The sequence below is a fragment of the Batrachochytrium dendrobatidis genome (genome assembly GCF_000203795.2).
Source record: "Batrachochytrium dendrobatidis JAM81 unplaced genomic scaffold BATDEscaffold_18, whole genome shotgun sequence".
NCBI lineage: Eukaryota > Fungi > Chytridiomycota > Chytridiomycetes > Rhizophydiales > Batrachochytrium > Batrachochytrium dendrobatidis.
Window position 1 is genome coordinate 427955 of NW_006281116.1, and position 18231 is coordinate 446185.

The 18231-nt window shown below is 38.7% G+C and overlaps 7 protein-coding genes across 7 annotated transcripts; 3 read left to right on the forward strand and 4 right to left on the reverse strand.

Moving 5' to 3' along the window:
* Nucleotides 1-26: 26 nt before the first annotated feature.
* Nucleotides 27-2730, reverse strand: BATDEDRAFT_36269 (uncharacterized protein). The gene is made up of 2 exons (XM_006682802.1): nucleotides 2112-2730; nucleotides 27-2033 (listed from the first exon to the last, which is right to left on the reverse strand). Exons 1-2 carry the CDS (start codon nucleotides 2701-2703, stop codon nucleotides 259-261), a joined length of 2367 nt encoding a protein of 788 aa, XP_006682865.1. The 5' UTR covers nucleotides 2704-2730; the 3' UTR covers nucleotides 27-258.
* A 432-nt stretch (nucleotides 2731-3162) lies between these two features.
* On the reverse strand, nucleotides 3163-5225 carry BATDEDRAFT_92592 (uncharacterized protein; the record flags this gene model as incomplete). Its single annotated transcript, XM_006682870.1, has 8 exons — nucleotides 3163-3685; nucleotides 3812-3928; nucleotides 4012-4183; nucleotides 4279-4475; nucleotides 4592-4690; nucleotides 4745-4797; nucleotides 4888-4966; nucleotides 5038-5225. 8 exons carry the CDS (start codon nucleotides 5223-5225, stop codon nucleotides 3163-3165), a joined length of 1428 nt encoding a protein of 475 aa, XP_006682933.1.
* Nucleotides 5226-5654: 429 nt separating this feature from the next.
* On the forward strand, nucleotides 5655-6620 carry BATDEDRAFT_92681 (uncharacterized protein; the record flags this gene model as incomplete). The annotated part of the gene is made up of 4 exons (XM_006682833.1): nucleotides 5655-5692; nucleotides 5780-5879; nucleotides 5951-6044; nucleotides 6616-6620. 4 exons carry the CDS (start codon nucleotides 5655-5657, stop codon nucleotides 6618-6620), a joined length of 237 nt encoding a protein of 78 aa, XP_006682896.1.
* A 309-nt stretch (nucleotides 6621-6929) lies between these two features.
* BATDEDRAFT_92569 (uncharacterized protein) lies at nucleotides 6930-11440 on the forward strand. The gene is made up of 16 exons (XM_006682834.1): nucleotides 6930-7148; nucleotides 7244-7333; nucleotides 7398-7460; nucleotides 7549-7681; nucleotides 7745-8342; nucleotides 8432-8816; nucleotides 8905-9062; nucleotides 9123-9279; nucleotides 9372-9518; nucleotides 9590-9836; nucleotides 9916-10039; nucleotides 10120-10365; nucleotides 10447-10693; nucleotides 10776-10858; nucleotides 10937-11119; nucleotides 11190-11440. The coding sequence occupies exons 1-16, from the start codon at nucleotides 6965-6967 to the stop codon at nucleotides 11373-11375; spliced, it is 3231 nt and encodes a 1076-aa protein (XP_006682897.1). The 5' UTR covers nucleotides 6930-6964; the 3' UTR covers nucleotides 11376-11440.
* A 227-nt stretch (nucleotides 11441-11667) lies between these two features.
* Nucleotides 11668-14358, reverse strand: BATDEDRAFT_36271 (1-pyrroline-5-carboxylate dehydrogenase). Its single transcript, XM_006682803.1, has 13 exons — nucleotides 14216-14358; nucleotides 13986-14105; nucleotides 13815-13910; nucleotides 13647-13753; nucleotides 13191-13587; nucleotides 13008-13128; nucleotides 12809-12932; nucleotides 12668-12753; nucleotides 12472-12591; nucleotides 12275-12411; nucleotides 12150-12196; nucleotides 11900-12061; nucleotides 11668-11837 (listed from the first exon to the last, which is right to left on the reverse strand). Exons 1-13 carry the CDS (start codon nucleotides 14291-14293, stop codon nucleotides 11744-11746), a joined length of 1689 nt encoding a protein of 562 aa, XP_006682866.1. The 5' UTR covers nucleotides 14294-14358; the 3' UTR covers nucleotides 11668-11743.
* A 234-nt stretch (nucleotides 14359-14592) lies between these two features.
* BATDEDRAFT_21078 (DNA-directed RNA polymerase core subunit RPC40) lies at nucleotides 14593-16068 on the reverse strand. Its single transcript, XM_006682717.1, has 7 exons — nucleotides 16023-16068; nucleotides 15840-15911; nucleotides 15674-15781; nucleotides 15479-15611; nucleotides 15115-15417; nucleotides 14813-15049; nucleotides 14593-14743 (listed from the first exon to the last, which is right to left on the reverse strand). Exons 1-7 carry the CDS (start codon nucleotides 16062-16064, stop codon nucleotides 14610-14612), a joined length of 1029 nt encoding a protein of 342 aa, XP_006682780.1. The 5' UTR covers nucleotides 16065-16068; the 3' UTR covers nucleotides 14593-14609.
* Nucleotides 16069-16185: 117 nt separating this feature from the next.
* Nucleotides 16186-18105, forward strand: BATDEDRAFT_92572 (uncharacterized protein; the record flags this gene model as incomplete). Its single annotated transcript, XM_006682835.1, has 6 exons — nucleotides 16186-16336; nucleotides 16392-16504; nucleotides 16570-16644; nucleotides 16710-17532; nucleotides 17600-18007; nucleotides 18074-18105. 6 exons carry the CDS (start codon nucleotides 16186-16188, stop codon nucleotides 18103-18105), a joined length of 1602 nt encoding a protein of 533 aa, XP_006682898.1.
* Nucleotides 18106-18231: the final 126 nt, after the last annotated feature.

An 18231-nucleotide genomic window follows, 5' to 3' on the forward strand; every position in this document is an offset into this window, starting at 1 on the left:
GATTGAAATGTTTGAGCTCGCTTTATAGTAATTACTACTCGTTTTATTATATAGAAACTAGACTCGATATTCATCACATCAGTAGACTAAACCAACAGTTCATGTTTGATATTACTAGCCAGCGTAAATACAATTAATATGCAATATAACCTAAAGCATATTTATTAGTTTATAAAATGGAAAACGATATCAAAATAGTTCCAAAAATATAACGAATGCCAAATCAAAACTGTAGCCAATTAGACTAGTTTAATAAGCTTATTCAGGATGGCGAGGACATCGCCATTGGGATACTTCGGCATACACGTTTACGCAACGCCCATGAAACCAGTGACTGCATATATCACAAGCAATCATAAATGTACCATCATCAATCGTAGGGATACTACAGATGCAATTGATTACTTCTTCGTCATCATCGTGCTCTCCGTTAGATATTGGATGAGAAGGAATCATGGATGGTGTCAGCAAAGCAGAATTGGTAATAGCGTGAGAGGATGCATGTGAAGAAACAGCCGAGGGAGTTGAAGTCGCTGCAGTAGCAGATGAAGAGGGTTTGGGTGTAGCAATGCTGAACTTCAACTTTAATTTGTGCGGAGATGTGTTGGATTTGGATTTAGGCTCGGACAATGGTTGTATAGCTGAACTAAAGGTAGATGCTGTTGTAGCAGGCACGATCTCTGCTGGCTTAGATATAGAAACACCCGCAGCAATCGGTTGGGGTGATTTTGAAGCAGATGTTTGAGGTTGTGGTTTGGATGATAAAGCAAACGGTTTAAGTTTAATAGTAGGTCTTGCTATAGGCTGAGCCACTTCTGTTTTGGTCAAAGTTTCTGAAGATGGCATAGCTGCGACAAAAGGGACTTTGGCTATTGGAGCATGAGTGGCAGATGCTAGAGTAGTCACTGGAGCAGTTTCCGATGGATTAGAGAAAACGGGAGTTTGGGTTGGCTTAAAAGAAATCTTTCTAATTTGAGGATTGGAAACGGATGGTGTAGCTGTTTCAGTATATGGTGTAATGGAAGTTGACTCGGATGCAGATATGGCTGATGCTGAATGCTTTTCCGTTGAAGTGGTGATGGGTTTTGTTAGTGAAGATAGGGATAGGCGAATATGTTGCGTAGAGGGTATAGAAACAGGTGTTGGAGTGGTCGCAATTGTAGATGCGGATGATTTGACAAAGATCGGCTTGGACGTTGGAGTGGACACAGGTGCTGGAGTTGGCATCATTGTCAAAACAGTCTTTAGTTTAACAGGAGGATGAGAAGCAGATGGTAAAGTGTGGCTAGTCGCGATGGGAGCGGATACTGTTGAAGCTGTCGAGGTTTCTACTTTTTTACTATGCATTTCGTGGCGAGTACGCACATCGTGCATCTCTTCAATTGGTGGCAAGATGTGGATTTCATCTGGAATTTTTTCACAACCCAAAACAGTAAACATGTTGGGTAGCATCATCAAAAAAAGATCATCCATAAGGCTTCGTGTATAGGGCAGCATACTATCTCGAAAGGAAGAAATACCAACAATTTGACGACGACCCAAATACTGAACCATGTCTCGGTTGGAAATAACAGAATTTGGAGGTTTCCAGATATGTAAGCCCTTTACTATATGTGAGAGTAGCTCAATGGATCGTTTGACAGGATTTGATTTAGTAGGCTTTGTCTGGGCTAACTTGATGGACTGTTGAGAAAACCGAGTTACTTGCCGACCAGATTTGGATAGCTTAGACTCTAAAAAACTGACTGGATATAAATATGGATTTGCAGTTTTACCACGACCTTCGTCGCCATCTACTCCATGGTCGTCGTCCAAATCCATCATGATGTTATCAATGTCGTTACCCCATGAAGGAACCTCGGCTTCAGTACGAGACAATGCCAATGCAAAATTATGATCTGTCAAGCAAGGTGGAAACAGATCGACTGGCTTGACATTAAAATTGGATCCTATATCTGATGAATCATCAATGTCCATATCGTGTTCGTCTGAATTCACTTGAGATGCTGAATCTTCAAACATCTTGTATGGATCTAGGAATAGCAGCAACATCACAACCATTAGTAATTCGTATCATCAAATGAGAAACATGTATACTATGAATAACGTACCTAAAGGAAATGGACCTGGAGCCATTCTAGGAAACCCCAAGGCAGGAGGACCTTTATCTTCCAATTGCTGTTGTGCAGTAGTATTTTCTCCTTCACCCAATGTAGCAATATTTCTAGAAGCCAATGTATTGTTTAAACCATTCAATACAACTGGATTGTCCACCAAACCCTGAGTTATATGTGTATCTTTTTTTACAGCACTTTCCACTGGTAGCGATTCTACAAGAGCAGGAGTAATGGATGCAGTGGCATTGACGGATGTGGCAGCTCGAGCAGCAGCAACAGCGACAGCTTTAAGCCGTCTTTCCATGGCTCTGTCGTTTTGCTGCTTCCATTCCTTGATATAGTCTCTCAATTCAAAGATATTGACTTCTGCATCGTCACAACCCTGTATCAGATCCATTAAACAAGCAGATGTGCGTCGGTCTTGTGCAGCAGCTTCCTGTACACTACGAGCAAGCAGCTCAATGTGAAAACTGGTTACATCAACAACTACATCATGAGCAGTACCGGATATGCGATCCACACCATGAATACGAAGTAACTGAGCAATAGCAATGCGCTGCAGATCTATAGCAAAGCGAGCAGTCATTGTAGGCCAGATTCAATTGGTTTCAATCGTTAATGTTCAATTCGAAATAAAAGATTTCAATTTCAATTGCAATGAAATTCATGTAAAACGCAACACTGAATAGCAAGTCTTTCCATGTCACCAGCAAATCGATTAAAAAAAGTTGAATTGCTTTTTATTTTCATACTCGCTGAAAGTCTGTTTTAAATTCAAATCTGTCAAGTTTTACTGGAGAATGACTAATACAATCACGTTGAAATGTTCAACTGCTTTCATGCTGGAATTGTGCCAATTTATTCCGAAATTGTGTCATGAAAAACTACAATCTGCAAATAAAACTTGTTGATAATGGGTTGAATGCTACAGATACAACTTTATTTTGTCAATGGAATCATTTTCAAAATTTGAATTTGAACTTTGGCAATGTCACCAGATTAATCTGACATTCAAGTTTAACAAATAATATTCATTTAAAAACAATCAAATCCATGACAGTATAAACCGAGTCCATGTAATCATCATCAATAGCCCAGTCCAATACTGTCGTGTAGATGCACTACCCGATTTTGATTGCTTGGCTGTCATACCTGAACCTGTATGTTCAATTCGGATTTTTGGGATTGGGTTATTTCCTACAGGTGTAGCCAGTCCAATTCTCTTTGCATTATAGTCAAAACAAGTATAGAAATGTCGTAAAAAACTAGCACCAATGATTGCTGGTGGAACTGTGACTGTTCTATTCAATTCGCCTGTATCCACCGCGCCATTATTATTCCGAGTGAATATAGATATGCACTGGTTTTGTACAATAAGAATTTGCTTATCCCATGTGAGTGTATGCGTTACTCCCTCGATAAAACTAATCGTTAGTGTCGGGAGATTGGATACGCTTCTACAATCAAGTATGTAGGTTCCTGTATTGTTTTGATCTATACCACCCATAATAGAGTTTAAAGGGTCAAAGATGACTTGAGGAAGAATGACAAAAGTTGTTCCTGTATCGCTTATCAGGTTAATTATAAATAATGCATTCGTGTGTTAGTTTAATTTGACTTGTATGGCTAAAATTTTGAGTCGAGATTTGATCATCTGCATGATCAAGACTGCATTCATGTCATAGTTCACTTACAAAATGGCAGACAAGTTTTGGACTTTCAGAAAACTATCCATGATTCGCATATTGTCTCCAATAAAGATTCCCTTGAATGGAACTATCCACCGCGTCAAATCTGGTATAGTTGGTATCCTACACAATCAATATTATACAACACTAAAGTAAGACGAGACGTTTAAAAATCATGATTCAATGTAATTTAAATCTAGACATACCATGCAATACTACCAGAATACAAGTCGGAATTCAGACCACCAAACGTGATGATACCTGCACCTCGAGACACTGCACTTCCAGCAGCCAGTGTTGTTACGCTTCGATTGAACCAGAATCCGACTTGTGAGTTGGGAAGTTGCGCTTGAAGATGTTGAAAGATATTTGAAGGCTCTAAATAATGACAATATAAACAAAAGTAGGTCATTATATGGCTTTATGACCATCTTGTATATTGAATATAATTTTAACAAGTTTGGGCTACTTACCGTTGAAGGATGCCGGAGCCATTCCAACGATCCCATCTATTGTAGGCAAATTGCCAGGTAAATAGATGGATGTTGCCGCACAAAATTTCTGATTGGATATCTGTATACCAGCAAGAATCACCGTATCGCTATACATTTGACAACTGACTTTTGATCCATCACCATATTCGATTTGTTGAGTCTGACTACCTGATGAACTGAATGTTAAACTTGAGAAATCGGGTATTGGGAAAAATAGTTTAATCAAAAGATTAGCATCTACTACGATGGTATGCGTAGACATCGAGTCAAAACATTCAGACATCATATCTACCTGGCTGATGAGTTGAACTGTGGTAATCCAGAACATGTTATTGCATTAGTGCATTCTGAGCTTCGAACCCAAAATAAAGAACTTCCTGTATCACTGAGACTATGCACATTAATAGCAAATAGACATCATGGTCATCAGTTTACATTGACTTACAATTGAAATAAAAAGCTCTGTGATGGAGTTCCAATCTGCACAATGCCAATAAGCTATCGACAGTTTCAATAATAGAATAGATAAACGCGGTAAGTTGATTCATTTTTGATTTTTAATTGAGAATCTGCACATTTTCTATATACCGTTTGGGCCATTGCACCTGTGCCTATCGAGACTGGTGAAGATGTATCCATGTTTGACACAACATTAAATGGCACATTTCTAAGATTAGAAAAGTGCATTAGTAGTGTTACGATAAGTCAAGCAGTATTGTCAATGATATTTGTGAATACCTTTGTGAAGATGCAGCAGTACGAACCAATTCAGGTGTGCGTGCAAGTTTTTCAAATCCAAGTATTGTTATAGATGGCTTCATCCAAGGGACATGAAATAAATTGCGTGCATTAGTCAAGTACGAACACACAAGGATATCCAGTACCCACAAAAGCATTGGACACTTGAGTTTCGATTCAAATTTCATTTTGGTTTCAGTAGTATAGATGGTCAAGGACTTTTAGAAAAGTAAAGTCGGTTTGCGGCATGAATTGCTCAGATCTGGCATGAATGATTACAGCTTAAATTGTGGTTTGACCAGTTGCGGCCAATACAGCGAAACTCCGCTTAATAGCTGTAAAACATCACGTGATGGATGCAATGTCAAGACAGCCAAGATTATTGGCAGAGTTGAATACTACTCATGGAACCATCGGATATGGACACTCTGATATCAACCATAAATGGTATCTTCATACTAATTTCATGTAACTTTGTATATGATTCTATAGCCATGTCTACAGTTGGTCTAACATGAATATAATTCTAATCTGAAGCTATTGTCAACGCATCACTGGACAAACTAACTATCCATGCTGCAGCAGAATGTGACGATCATCTGGCACAAGTTTGGGATATGATCGAGGTATTTTATGAAGTGCAGGATACGCACATGTAAGTTTCGATCTAAACAAGTGTCTCTCGAGTACAGATACCGTGCCATTAACCCTGTTGATTTTACTCATGTGCTTGGTATATTAGAGATCCAGCTCTCTCCAGTCTGCTCGAGACTGCTAATGCTTTACCCGTCGAATGTTCACAACTGCATTGTGAGACATCAGTAAAATTGGCAGACATTAAAGTATATCGACTGTTTTCAAAATGCTGTTGATTGCTATCCAAATCGGGTTAGCTTAAACTATTGAATAATAGGTTATATTGGATCGTATTGACTCTCGAATTACACAAGCAAATCGAAGCAGAGACATTATGATGGACAAATGTATAAAATCACTGGATAAAGAAGGTGTGTCACACTTGTGATCTGACAATGATTGCAATTGACTAGATCTTGTCCATTTACACCAGAATGCATGAGCTCACGAGTGTTTGAACGTTGTACAGAAGCGAGATTTGCACATGCTCAAAAGGTGTTGATGGCTAGACTGTGTAAGAAATTGCGTGGAATTCAGCAAGCTAATGGACAGGCCAGACAAGACCAATCTCGCAATGAGACAATGCTAACGGTAATGATCATAAGTAGAATACTACTCCAGTGTTACACATACATGGTTCTAACTTGACAATTATCAGTCTTTGATTTCAGCAAGTCGAATACCAGTAGATCCAAGATAAACTCGTATTTGTTACAACTATTTTTCAGTATACAAGGACATGTACAATCAAGAGTATTGATATTGAAATAAAATAGTGTATTAAAAAGTATCATCAGTTGTCGAGTTTTGGTGTTGATGAGATTGTTTGAAGAGTGAACTGCGTATATCTATAATTGATTCGAATTGATGATTGTATTAGCTCAAGTAATTGAAAGCATTCATTTGATTTTCAGATATTCCTATAATATAATTTTACTATAGAGTAGTAATTTAATGATACAGACTTTTTCAAAAACAAGAGCGGTCACTGGTCTAAGGGTTATGATTCTCGCTTAGGGTGCGAGGGGTTCCCGGTTCGAGTCCGGGGTGACCCCACTCTTAATTTTTTTGTGAAATGAACAAAACTCGACTATTTTGAATCCGATTCTACACATGGATTGACAACTGCGACTGTCTTGTATAGAAATACTCGACATATTTATTCCGAGTCGATCAATACTTGAATGGACGTGAATACGGCAGTGATAATGCTCGAGTTTGTCCACGTGTTGATTGCCTGCAGTAATTCGCAAAATAATTCAACTTTCTATACAAAAGAGCAACTGGATTCATGGCATTGGAATCAATGGGATTGGAATTGGCTATAGCAAAAGCATTGGCAGATGGAAGTGCTGTAATTGGCACTGTCCGTCCTGGAATGGATTTGTCTGTTGCTGCTCTTTCGACCACTACTGCAAATAAATCCGACTCAACACCAGTCCCTGTAACAACTGGAGTAGACGATATTATCAATGGTCAGGAGTACTGGCTGGTTAAAAACTGTTTTTAGTGTTGATTCAAGCATTGTTTATAGGAATATCTGCTTTATTTATACCAATATTTTGATTAGAACTTAATAATGGTCGTTCAAGTTTATTGAAATTGATCGAATGTCTTGGTCCAATACTGACTCATGCTGAGCCATTCCAGAGAGCAAGTGGTGTGTTCAGTGTCGATGGTTTTGTAATGGCTTGTTAGATTCGTGACTAATTTACATGTTTTAGGCGTTGCATTGTTATCAACTGTAATCTCGCAAACTGAAACGTCAAAAATATCGGCTCAATCTGGTAATCAATTGGCTTTGTTCATTGAACCGGATTGGCATTGAAATTTACTAGATTCCTTAACAGTGTATTTAAATTTGAAATTACTTAGCAACGGTGCTTTCACAGTTTTATCTTAGTCGACTAGACGATCAGCCAAGTGTTGAGCCTGTACTCAATGGACTTTTGGCCATGGTTTCATTAAGCGTATTGTCCAAGGAAGAAAAAACGGCAATTCCAGCCAGGTTTGTTATGTTTTGTACGCTGTTTTCCAGCATGCCTTTTGATTTTTACTGACTTGCAAATAGAATATTTTCCGAGTTGAATGTGCAGTCTTTTCAGCAATCTGTGCGACAGACTGTATTTAGACTGTTTGCAAAACTGTTTGAAACGAATTTGGATGGACTACACGAACTAGGATCTGAATTTGTGTTTGGCTTCATTCATGCCATGGATGGCGAAAAAGATCCTCGCATTCTGATTCTGGCATTCCGAATTGCTCAGCTCATCATTAAGCATCTTGACTTTTCAAAGCACGCAGAAGATTTATTTGAGGTTGTTTTTTGTTACTTTCCAATTACGTTTCGTCCAATTCCTGGTGATCCGTATGGCGTCACTGCAGAAGATCTTAAACATGAATTGTGTGCGACTGTTGCGGCTACACCATTGTTTGCTCCATTTGCTGTTCCAGTTCTTTTAGAAAAACTATCGTCTGATTCTGCTGCAGCCAAGGTAACTCATAGATTGTCATTTCATACATTTGTTTTCTATAATGCCATCCATAACATTGATTTTTGCGTATTAAAGCGCGATGCCATGGATGCAGTATCTGCATGTGCTCCAGTTTATGAAGGTGCTTCGTTTTCTCCATACATAGACGCATTTTGGGATGCTCTTAAAAAAGAGGTACGTTTACTGGATCATATATTGTTCAATACAATGGATTTTAACACCTTTTGGATCTCATTGCTTGGCTTTCAATAACGAAACTTTAGATAGTGAGTCCAGTTGAGCCAGCAAACGAGCTCTCATCACTCATGGCCATTAGAGCACTTGTCAAATCCTTGTCTACTGCTATTTCAATTTCACAAAAACGACAGTCTCCTTTGGAAAAAATGATTGATATCATTTTAAAAGACTGCTTGGAAAATTTGGCAGATCCAGATTTGAAATTTGCCAAGCCTTGTGGAAAGATTATGATGTCGGCTGCATCTGCATCCGAACCCGCTTGCAACATTATTGTTGAAAAAGCGCTTCCTGTAATCCTAAATGCTCTATCTAATGAGGATGCACCATCAAAACGCAAAACTCTTGCTGATGTTCTTGGTGACTTTCTTGTTGCTGGACGATCGGTTTACTCTTCAAAAAATGGGACAAGTGGTAATCACGACTGCTTTTAATTTTTATGCAATGCAGCTATAGGTTAACTTTTTATTCCATTTCATGTCATGTTTTTTGCTAAACTCAGATGATCTGATGCAAACTCCCTTGAAGTTATACTGTGAACAGCTTTTTGATTTCTTCATGCCATGTGCTTTATCTGATTTGTATGTTCCGCTAAAGCTTTCTTCACTTCGTGGATTGACTGAAATGCTGCTTTCTCGAAATTTACTTGGTGCAAAAGAGGTGTGTATTGTAATTATAAATGGGATGTGAGTTGGAGATTTAAACTTTTTGCTGGTTTAGGAATGTGCGGTTCTTGAATTGGTATTGTCATGGATGCTTGAAGACCCAAATACGCAGATTCATTCGGTTGCTTTAGAGACTATTACATCCATTTCAGCAGAAATCCCAGATTTAGTTCAAAATGTTGTACTTGAACCACTTTTGAATGCATTAAAAGGTATACTGATCATTTGAAAGCATGCTTATTCGACACCATTCGAGTTTCTAATAGCTCGATTCGATATGCCCATCAACAATCGTTTATTTTAGCTGCCCAGACAGAATTTAATGTTTTGAAGATGGAGTCGGCTCTAGTTTCTTGTTTTGCACTTTCTAAAAACAAACAAATGCGTTCTGTTATTTTGTCAGCGTTGATCGATATTTTTGTCAGTGCGGCTACATCTACACTTGAGTCACGTACGTTGGTCTATTTCTCTTTTCTGTAGCTTAATTAGTTTAATCTGCTGACATTTTATTTTAACTTGTAGATCCAAATATGCCATATATACTTGCCTATGAACGGCGAACACTCCAAATTGTAGCTGAAATTCTTTTAGAATCGTCTACCCAGCCAATCATGCTTACATTAGACCAAACTCATACATGTGAGCTTATCTTCAAACTAGTGCTGACTTCAGTTAACACTGCACCGGCTATGGATGAAACTATGAAGAATGAAATTGTCTGTCTTGTTGCCAAAGTTGTGGCATTGATGATCCGGAGCCTTGATGTACCGTAAGAATATCTGATTGTACTATGTATTGCGGTTTGGTTAGTTTCTGTATTGCATTACTCACTACATCTATTGTTGTAGTCATCAATCTCAAATTATAAAAGAACTCAAACACTCGTTTCAATCATTCAATTCACCAGTTGTTTTGACAGACCCGGTCTATGCATATTTGACTGCTGCAGTTATGACTAATGTGTCCAGTAAAGTAAGTGATGGTGTAATTTTGATTTATATCTACTATTGGTCAAAGTATAAGCGTGTATTTATTTTTCATCTGTATTGTAGACTCCATTTGATATCCTGGATTTAGAAGTGTATTCCAATGAGTTGATCAACATGTCAATTCAACTAGACGGCCTCTATGCTTTGGCTACATCAAAGATACTAGCATCTATTGTAAACAAAGGACATGGTGTGCAAGGAATTGATGCATTTGTGACTCATTTTTGTCAAACCAAATGCGATTCGGCACTGGTTGCAGTCCACTGCACTCTTCCCCAGCGTCAAACTATTTTAAAAGTATACTCTTGGGTAGGATAAGTTGATCTATATACTGCATTGCTTTTGGATTGTGTTTGATACTTGTGAATAATGATTTGTTGAAACTGTTAGATTGCCAAAGCTTTGGTGGTTAAAGCCGATCCACGTGGATATCAAATGACATTACAGATTTTGGGTCTTTTAAGCAATGCGGATCTAGGTCTCGCAGCTGCAGATGCGATAAATGTACTCATTTCTGATGATTCACAAGGTGTGCTTACCAAAATGGCGGGTGCCAATATAAAAATGCTGTACAAGCAGCGACTCTATAACTATTGTCTTCCCATTGTGTCATCTGGATTTCAAGTCGCTAGTGATGGTAAGCATGGATTGAATGTTGAAATTGCATTGTTTGGACTCTTGTGCAAGTTGAGCTCTAATCTAGGGTTTGCAATGCATAGGTTCACGGAATGCGTATTTGTATTCTTTATCCCATTTATTACATAATGTTTCCAAGGGTGTTTTGTTGAGCGAGCTTCCCAAGGTGATACCTAGTACTTTTATTTAAACGGTTTTTGTATGCTGTTTTTACGTTCAACTCATATTTGGTATTACCAACTAGCTTTTACCCATGCTCTTGCATTCGCTCACATTAAATGAGACAACACTCAAGCTGGGTACGTTGGACACGTTGCAGCAGATGGTTAAAGATGCTCCAGCGGTATTAGAAAGTCAAATATCGTCAATCATGACACTATTGCTTCCAATGTGTCTATTTAAAAATGCCAATCAAGGCAACGATGCAGTAAGTGTTTCATTTTCAATCTATATTTCCAAATCACACCAACTGATTTTAAACATCTTGTGATATACAGCGTGTTCGTGTATCTGCTATTGCAATACTGGGATTACTCATGTCATGGGTCAACTACACAGTGCTGCATCCATTCAAGCCGCGTGTTTTACAGGAGTTGGCATATGCTTTGGATGATCCGAAACGAGTTGTTAGGAAAGAAGCTGCCAATACACGCAGTATTTGGTTCATGCCTCAACCCACATGATCTATCCAATCAACAATTATTCTACCGCTTTAGCAACGTTGATACAATACATTGTTTTTTGATACAATTGGTTGAATTTAAACTATTGAACAGAGGAGTATATCGTTAGTTTATCATGTCCAAATACATTTGGCTTATAGAATTGGTTTACACATGTTTATACTGGTATTGAAACCAGACGTGTGGTTTATTTTTAGTCCCACAACCATTTCTAAAAGTATACAGATATGATCGAATTTAGAGTATACTGAACATTATCGAGTCTGACCCCACTACACATTTCAATACCACTCAATCCATCACAAAACCATGGGTTTAGTTTATTTGGACATGAAGACGACCGTACATCGCTATCAGTACATGCAAAATCAATTGTCGGGCAAGTTGGATGGATAACTCCATGAAGAGATGGGCACAAACGATTCTTTGATGGTACGAGGTGATACCCAACGAAGCAAGTTTCTATTAAAGATATCAAGATGAGAAAGTTGAATATAAACGTGTTAGGGTTAGGTGAAACTTACAGTGCGGATCCTGCTTTATCGTTTGTGCCAGATGCGCGACCACCACCAAACGGCTGCTGACCAACAACAGCTCCAGTAGATTTGTCATTGATGTAAAAGTTGCCAGCAGCATTTCTTAAAACATTGGATCCTGCAATCAAAGCAGTGCGGTTTTGAGCGAACCTATACATGACAAACAAATTGATACGTTGGCTATAGTTTAAAGCAGCAATCAGAAATAGATTGATATGAATCTAGAAAATAGTCTTACAAGGCACCAGTGAGAGCATATTCGGACGATGAGTTGGCAAGTTCAAGCTATGGCATGTTAGGGTTGGTTAATTGTTTAATGTATTGAATGGGTTTCAATTAGTAGATTAGCAAAATACAACTTACAGTTTCAAGGTATTCATCTTGGGGATAAACATACACGGTCACAACAGGGCCAAAAAGCTCATTGACCATGGTAGACGACTTGGGATCCTTGGTAATTAAAACAGTAGGCTCAATGTAGTAGCCAGTCTCATCCGAAGCTAACAATGATAAAAGTAAATGATCAGATCAACAAAACAATGATGATCAAGTCAACGTACTTTTTCCACCCAGTAATATTCCAGTAGATGGATTCTTTCCATTCTTGACATCATCAAGATAGCCCTTGATCTTGTTGTACGATTGCTGATTGATAACGGCAGAAGTGAAGTTGGTAAAATCTGCAAAGTTTGGGTTAGATGATATGAGGCAGTCGTATATTTTAAACGCGCACTACATCAACCCATCTTGACTTACCATCAACAGGACCCATCTTGAGCTTGGCATGTTCCTTTTTGAGAATGGTAGTGAATTCCTCGGCAATGTTTTCAGGAACATACACTCTGTTGAAATTGTTAATTTATAGTTTTGGATAAACAGCATATCCTATCATCATACCTAGAGCAAGCACTGCATTTTTGACCATTGTATTCGAAAGCAGAACGAATGGTTTGGAGCGCGGCGTTGGACACATCAGCACTTTCGTGTAGAAAATGCATATTCTTTCCACCCGTTTCACCAACTCGAGACATTTAGATATTCAAAATGAGTAAGCTTTTGATTGAATCAAGTCAACACAATGTCAAGATCTGCTTACCGATTCTGGGATACGACTTGTAAAGATTCAAGTTTTGGCCAATCTTGCACCAAAGTTTTTTGAACACAGCAGTGCTTCCAGTAAAGTGGAATCCAGCAAATTCAGGATGAGAAAAGGTTTGCTATGAAATAGGACATGTTAGTAGGGAATGCGAGTTGGATTGGTTGCAAAATAAAAGATTACCTCGGTAACCAATTCAGCGTCGCCAGGAAGAAATTGAATGACACCATCTGGAAGACCAGCTTCACGTAAAATCTCATAAACCAGATAGTTGGAATACATGGACATGGGAGATGGTTTCCATAAAACAACATTTCCCATGAGTGCTGGTGCACAAGCAAGATTTCCGCCAATAGCAGTGAAGTTGAATGGCGAGTAGGCAACCACGAAACCCTCAAGAGCACGATACTCTACACGATTCCAGAGCAATGGAGAGTTTTTGGTGGGTTGATCGGCGTAAATATCGGCAGCGTATTTGCAGTTGAATCGCCAAAAATCTGCGAGTTCGGCCGCAGCATCGATCTCGGCTTGCCAAGCATTTTTGCCTTGACCAATCATTGTAGCAGCCATGACTTTGTATCTATTTCAAAGTAATTTCAGACATGATGATTTGGTGTTGAATTAGCCGCAATATGTTACCTGTATTTAGTAGAAAGCAGATCAGCGGCCTTGAGGAAAATAGCAGCACGATCATTGAAGGGCATGGCTTCCCATGCAGGTTTGGCTTTAAGAGCTTTAGAAATAGCCTAGCGTGCAGATCAGTTGAGTATACTACACAATATTCAAGATTCAAGCATTCAAACATACCATATCGATGGTCTTGACATCAGCATTGTGGAAATTGCAAAGTTTGAGCTTGTGTTCAAACGGAGAGCTTTGAGCAGTAAGATTGTTGGTTTTGATCTGTACAACACATTCAAGAATGAATTCAACAAGACTTTAATCAACGCCCAAATTCAAATGCATTTGTCAGCAAACCTCTTGATCATTCACAATAACGGGAATTTCAAAGGGACCGTGAGTAGCAATCTGAGAGCGCATATCAGCAAGTGCAGTTTGCAATTCCTTTCGTTCAATACTTCCTGGAGCATAATTGAGCTGCGATTGGATGAGTTTGTATGGGTTTGAATGAGGTTGAATGGCATAGATTAGTGGATTAAATCAAGAATTGACTGAAGAGAATCTGTATTGATTCAATAAAAAATTACCATGGGTTCGTTATGAATGTCAGGCAAACGGAAACTTCCGAGTTGAGGTACATTCGCAGCAGCTTGAGCAATATTCATGGCTGGACAGTAGATGGATAATTGTCTAGTAAAATGAGTTTGAATCGCAGGACGAGGCAAGGATCTGAGGCTAACTGTCAGTATTGAGCCCAACATTCAACTGTTTTTATGAAGGAAAGAACGGGTTGCTCTCCACGTGTACAAATGCGGGCTTACTCGAATAACAAGTCAATTCTATTATAAATTGTTACTCAATTTATTCTGTATTTTATCAGATTTGTTGTCATGATCGTAAATCAATAGCTTGTTATCTGCTACACAAATGTCTGGTTAGGTTGGAATTATAACTCGAGTGTTTAATCGTTTGGTATTGCTTTTATTCAGATGCTGTTGGTGGTAATCCCATTGCAATAAGAGCCTGCTTGATATTAAGACACTTTTCAATAAGGATCTGAGAAGCCTCTTGGAACAGAAGTTGTGGTGGAAGCGCACCTGTTGATTCGATGCTGACTATATTGAATACCATTGGAACAATGTTCAAAAATCATTCACGTTGTCTATATTCATGGTGCAACTTACATATAAAGTGATCTCGAACACGAGTCAATCGAACCTTGTCTAGAAACTCGGCATGACGCAAGACTTCACGACTAGCAGTATCTTTACGAGGATTGGCAATCTCTGCGTGTCCAACTCCATTTTTTTGTACAATCTTGACTGTTCCTTCTGGAAAACAGTTCTTGAACTTTTCTGCATCCTTTCCTGTAATTGGCTTGAGTATTTGAATATCTGGCAACAATCTATACGATGCCGTAGCTACTCACATGTATACAATAGGTTGGTATAAAACATATTTCCATTGCAATCATCACTTGACATACCAACTGGAGACCATTTGGCATGCTCTTTTCCAATTCCTTTTTGACAATGAAGTTCAGCCTCAATCTCTTGACCAGGACGCAGTTTTGTAATCAGAATATCATCATAGTATGGGCGGATTGGACTGTCTTTGAATTTTTCAACTTGATCACCCTGTGGCTCCCAAATAAGATGTTTTGAAAGAACATCTGAATCAATATACTTGTTGGATGGATTGATTTCAGATGCAGATGCGTGTGGATTACGAGTGCATTTGATATTTAAACGGAAAACAAGTGTGTTTAAATCCGTTGGTGGATCATCAGCTAGTTTTTAACATTCAAGTTAGTATCGCGATTGCATCCAGTAGATAGTGCAAGTGCATACATCCTTCACGGAAATCAAAAAGTCGAGGATCTGAATTAATTGGAATAAGACCAAGTCTTTGAGCAAGCACCTCGTCGTGCATCACACCCGTGTTGTTCATAATGTAAACATTTTCAATCGCCATCGTAGCAACCTAGATAAAATGATCAACAATCATTCCAAATACAACAGTTGAACATGACAGATGTAAACTACCTCTCCAATCAAGATTCTTCGAAATGCATTTGAAATAGAAGCATCAAGACCAATGAGATCAAACTCCATGCTATCCTTGCCAATGTAATCGATTACAATATTGAATTTCTAGTATCAAATCAAAATTAGTTGAAAGCATAATCAAGCCGAAAAGCGCAAGAAATACCTCTTTAAACTTTTCTAAATTCCAAGAAAGATCGATTCCAGGAAATGTGTGAGGGAAATCCATTCCAGAGACCTAAATGATTAAAATGAGATTAAAAATGTATAATAAAAAGTTGATAAAAACTATGAAAACTTGATGGAAACTCTATGAAAACTTGATGAAAATCAGCAATTTCTGTCTTACATTAGCAACAAAGTCTTCAGTGAGAACCACTCTTGTTCGCATCAATTCGAGAGAATCCATTTTTGTGAGTAAATTCGCAGAAACAGAAAAATCTGAAAGAAACGCAAACACACGTGATGACGAGGTTAAGCGACGCAACATAAAGTTATCTTTACTTTCTGAAATGGCATCTTCTACGCAGGTGAATCTGTCGACTTATTCCAACGATATCAGCTCTGCTTATGCGAGTGTTTTGAGCGAGCAGGATTCTTGCAATTGGGCAATATTTTCTTATGACAAGGGCGGAAATGACCTCAAACTGTTTGGTTCTGGAGGTATTCTACATGGACTGGATTATCCATTGCATTCTTTATTAACTATCGTTATTAGATGGCGGTCTTGAGGAATTGAGTGATGAATTCGAAGAGGGAAAGATTCAATATGCATTTGCAAAGGTTTTTGAACCTGTATCTGGACTGCCCAAATACGTTTTTATTGCATGGGTAAATACCAGTTTCATTGAATGGGTCCAATTCTTTATATCTGGCTCATTAAAATTTGTTATTAGTGCGGTGATGGTGTTCCAGTAGCAAAAAAAGGTTTATTTCATTACCATGTCAATGACATTGCCAAGTATTTCAAAGTGCGTCGTATAACTATGTCTTGAACCTATTGGTTCTGTTTATTCATTTGTTTCTTATTTTATAGGGATTCCACGTTCAAATTAATGCTCGAGGAAATGATGATATCGATCCAGATTTGATCATGAAGAAAGTTCGTGATAGCGCTGGTGCAAAATATTCTATCCACCAGCACGCTCAAAACCAAACCACCACTTCCAATCCATCCACTTCAGTTGCTGTGCCCACCGCATCTACTGCCGTGTATACTCCGTCATTTAACCGGGCTCCCCATTCATCTGTTGCGTCTGAAGCCAACAGTAGTAAACTAGACAGTCAGAGTACTCATGCCATCACTGCTGGCTTGAAATCTACTTCAATCAATCCTATTTCTTCTGCTGCCAAACCGTCTCGTCCCACTTATGGTGGATATGGGGGATATGCGTCTGTACAAACCCCACCTTCAAAACAGTCATCTTATCAACCTCCTGTATCTGCCACTTCAAATGAGATTTCTGGTGTTCAAGCTGAACGTGAGCGTCGTGAAAAGGATGAGCGCGAGCAGCGTGAGCGTGCTGAACAGGAATATCGTGATCGAATGGCTCGTGAACAGGAACAATCTGCTCAACTTCAAAAAACAAACAACGAGCTCAACCAACAGAAAATTGAAAGAGAAAAAATAGAATTGCAGCAACAACATCAAAAGGATCTTCAAGAACGTCAAAGGATTGCGTCTGAAAAACGTCAACACATGGAACAACAACAAGCCGAGGCTGATGCTCGGTTAGAAAAAGAACGTCAAGCAAAAGAACAGTTTCAGCGCAATGAAACAACTCAGGTACAGCACAATCCTCCACACGTTGCAGCAGTCCAAACTTTGAATGCAAAGGCTTTGTACGATTATTCTCCCGGTAAGCATATTGCGTTGAATCTACTGATTTGGTCGAGTCGTGTATTCACCCTATTATATTTTTAAAGAGGAATCCAACGAAATACCATTTTTAGAAGAAGAGCTCATTACACATGTTATTCAGGTGGATGAGGGTTGGTGGGAAGGAACCAATGCACAAGGTCAAAGGGGTTTATTCCCTTCCAACTATGTAGAACTGATTGATTCTAACGTTGCCAATACACACGTTGAGCCCTCTGCTTTATTCATTGAACCAGTGCCTGCTCAAAGTATTCCTCATGATGAACCTATTGTACCTACACAGCAAGACATTCATCATGAAAACAACACTCCTTATCGCGAAGCAACCGCTGTTTACGACTACGTGGCTGCAGAACCCAACGAACTCTCATTTAACGAAGGCAATCTGATTACTCATATTGTTTTTGTATCAGAGGATTGGTGGCAAGGAACACTAAATGGAGTCGTTGGACTTTGTAAGTTGTCATGTGTCATGTATATGTATACACTATCGAGACGCTAACGATACTCGATTGGTTTAGTCCCAGGAAACTATGTCGAGCTTAAACAGTAACACATGGGTAAACTCCATTTTTCCTAGCAACGTTTCATTTGTGCTTGAATTAAAACCAGATTATCCCATCAGGTTGGCACACCTTGAAGTCTATTAAAAATAAAGCCATTCATTTGAACAAAAATG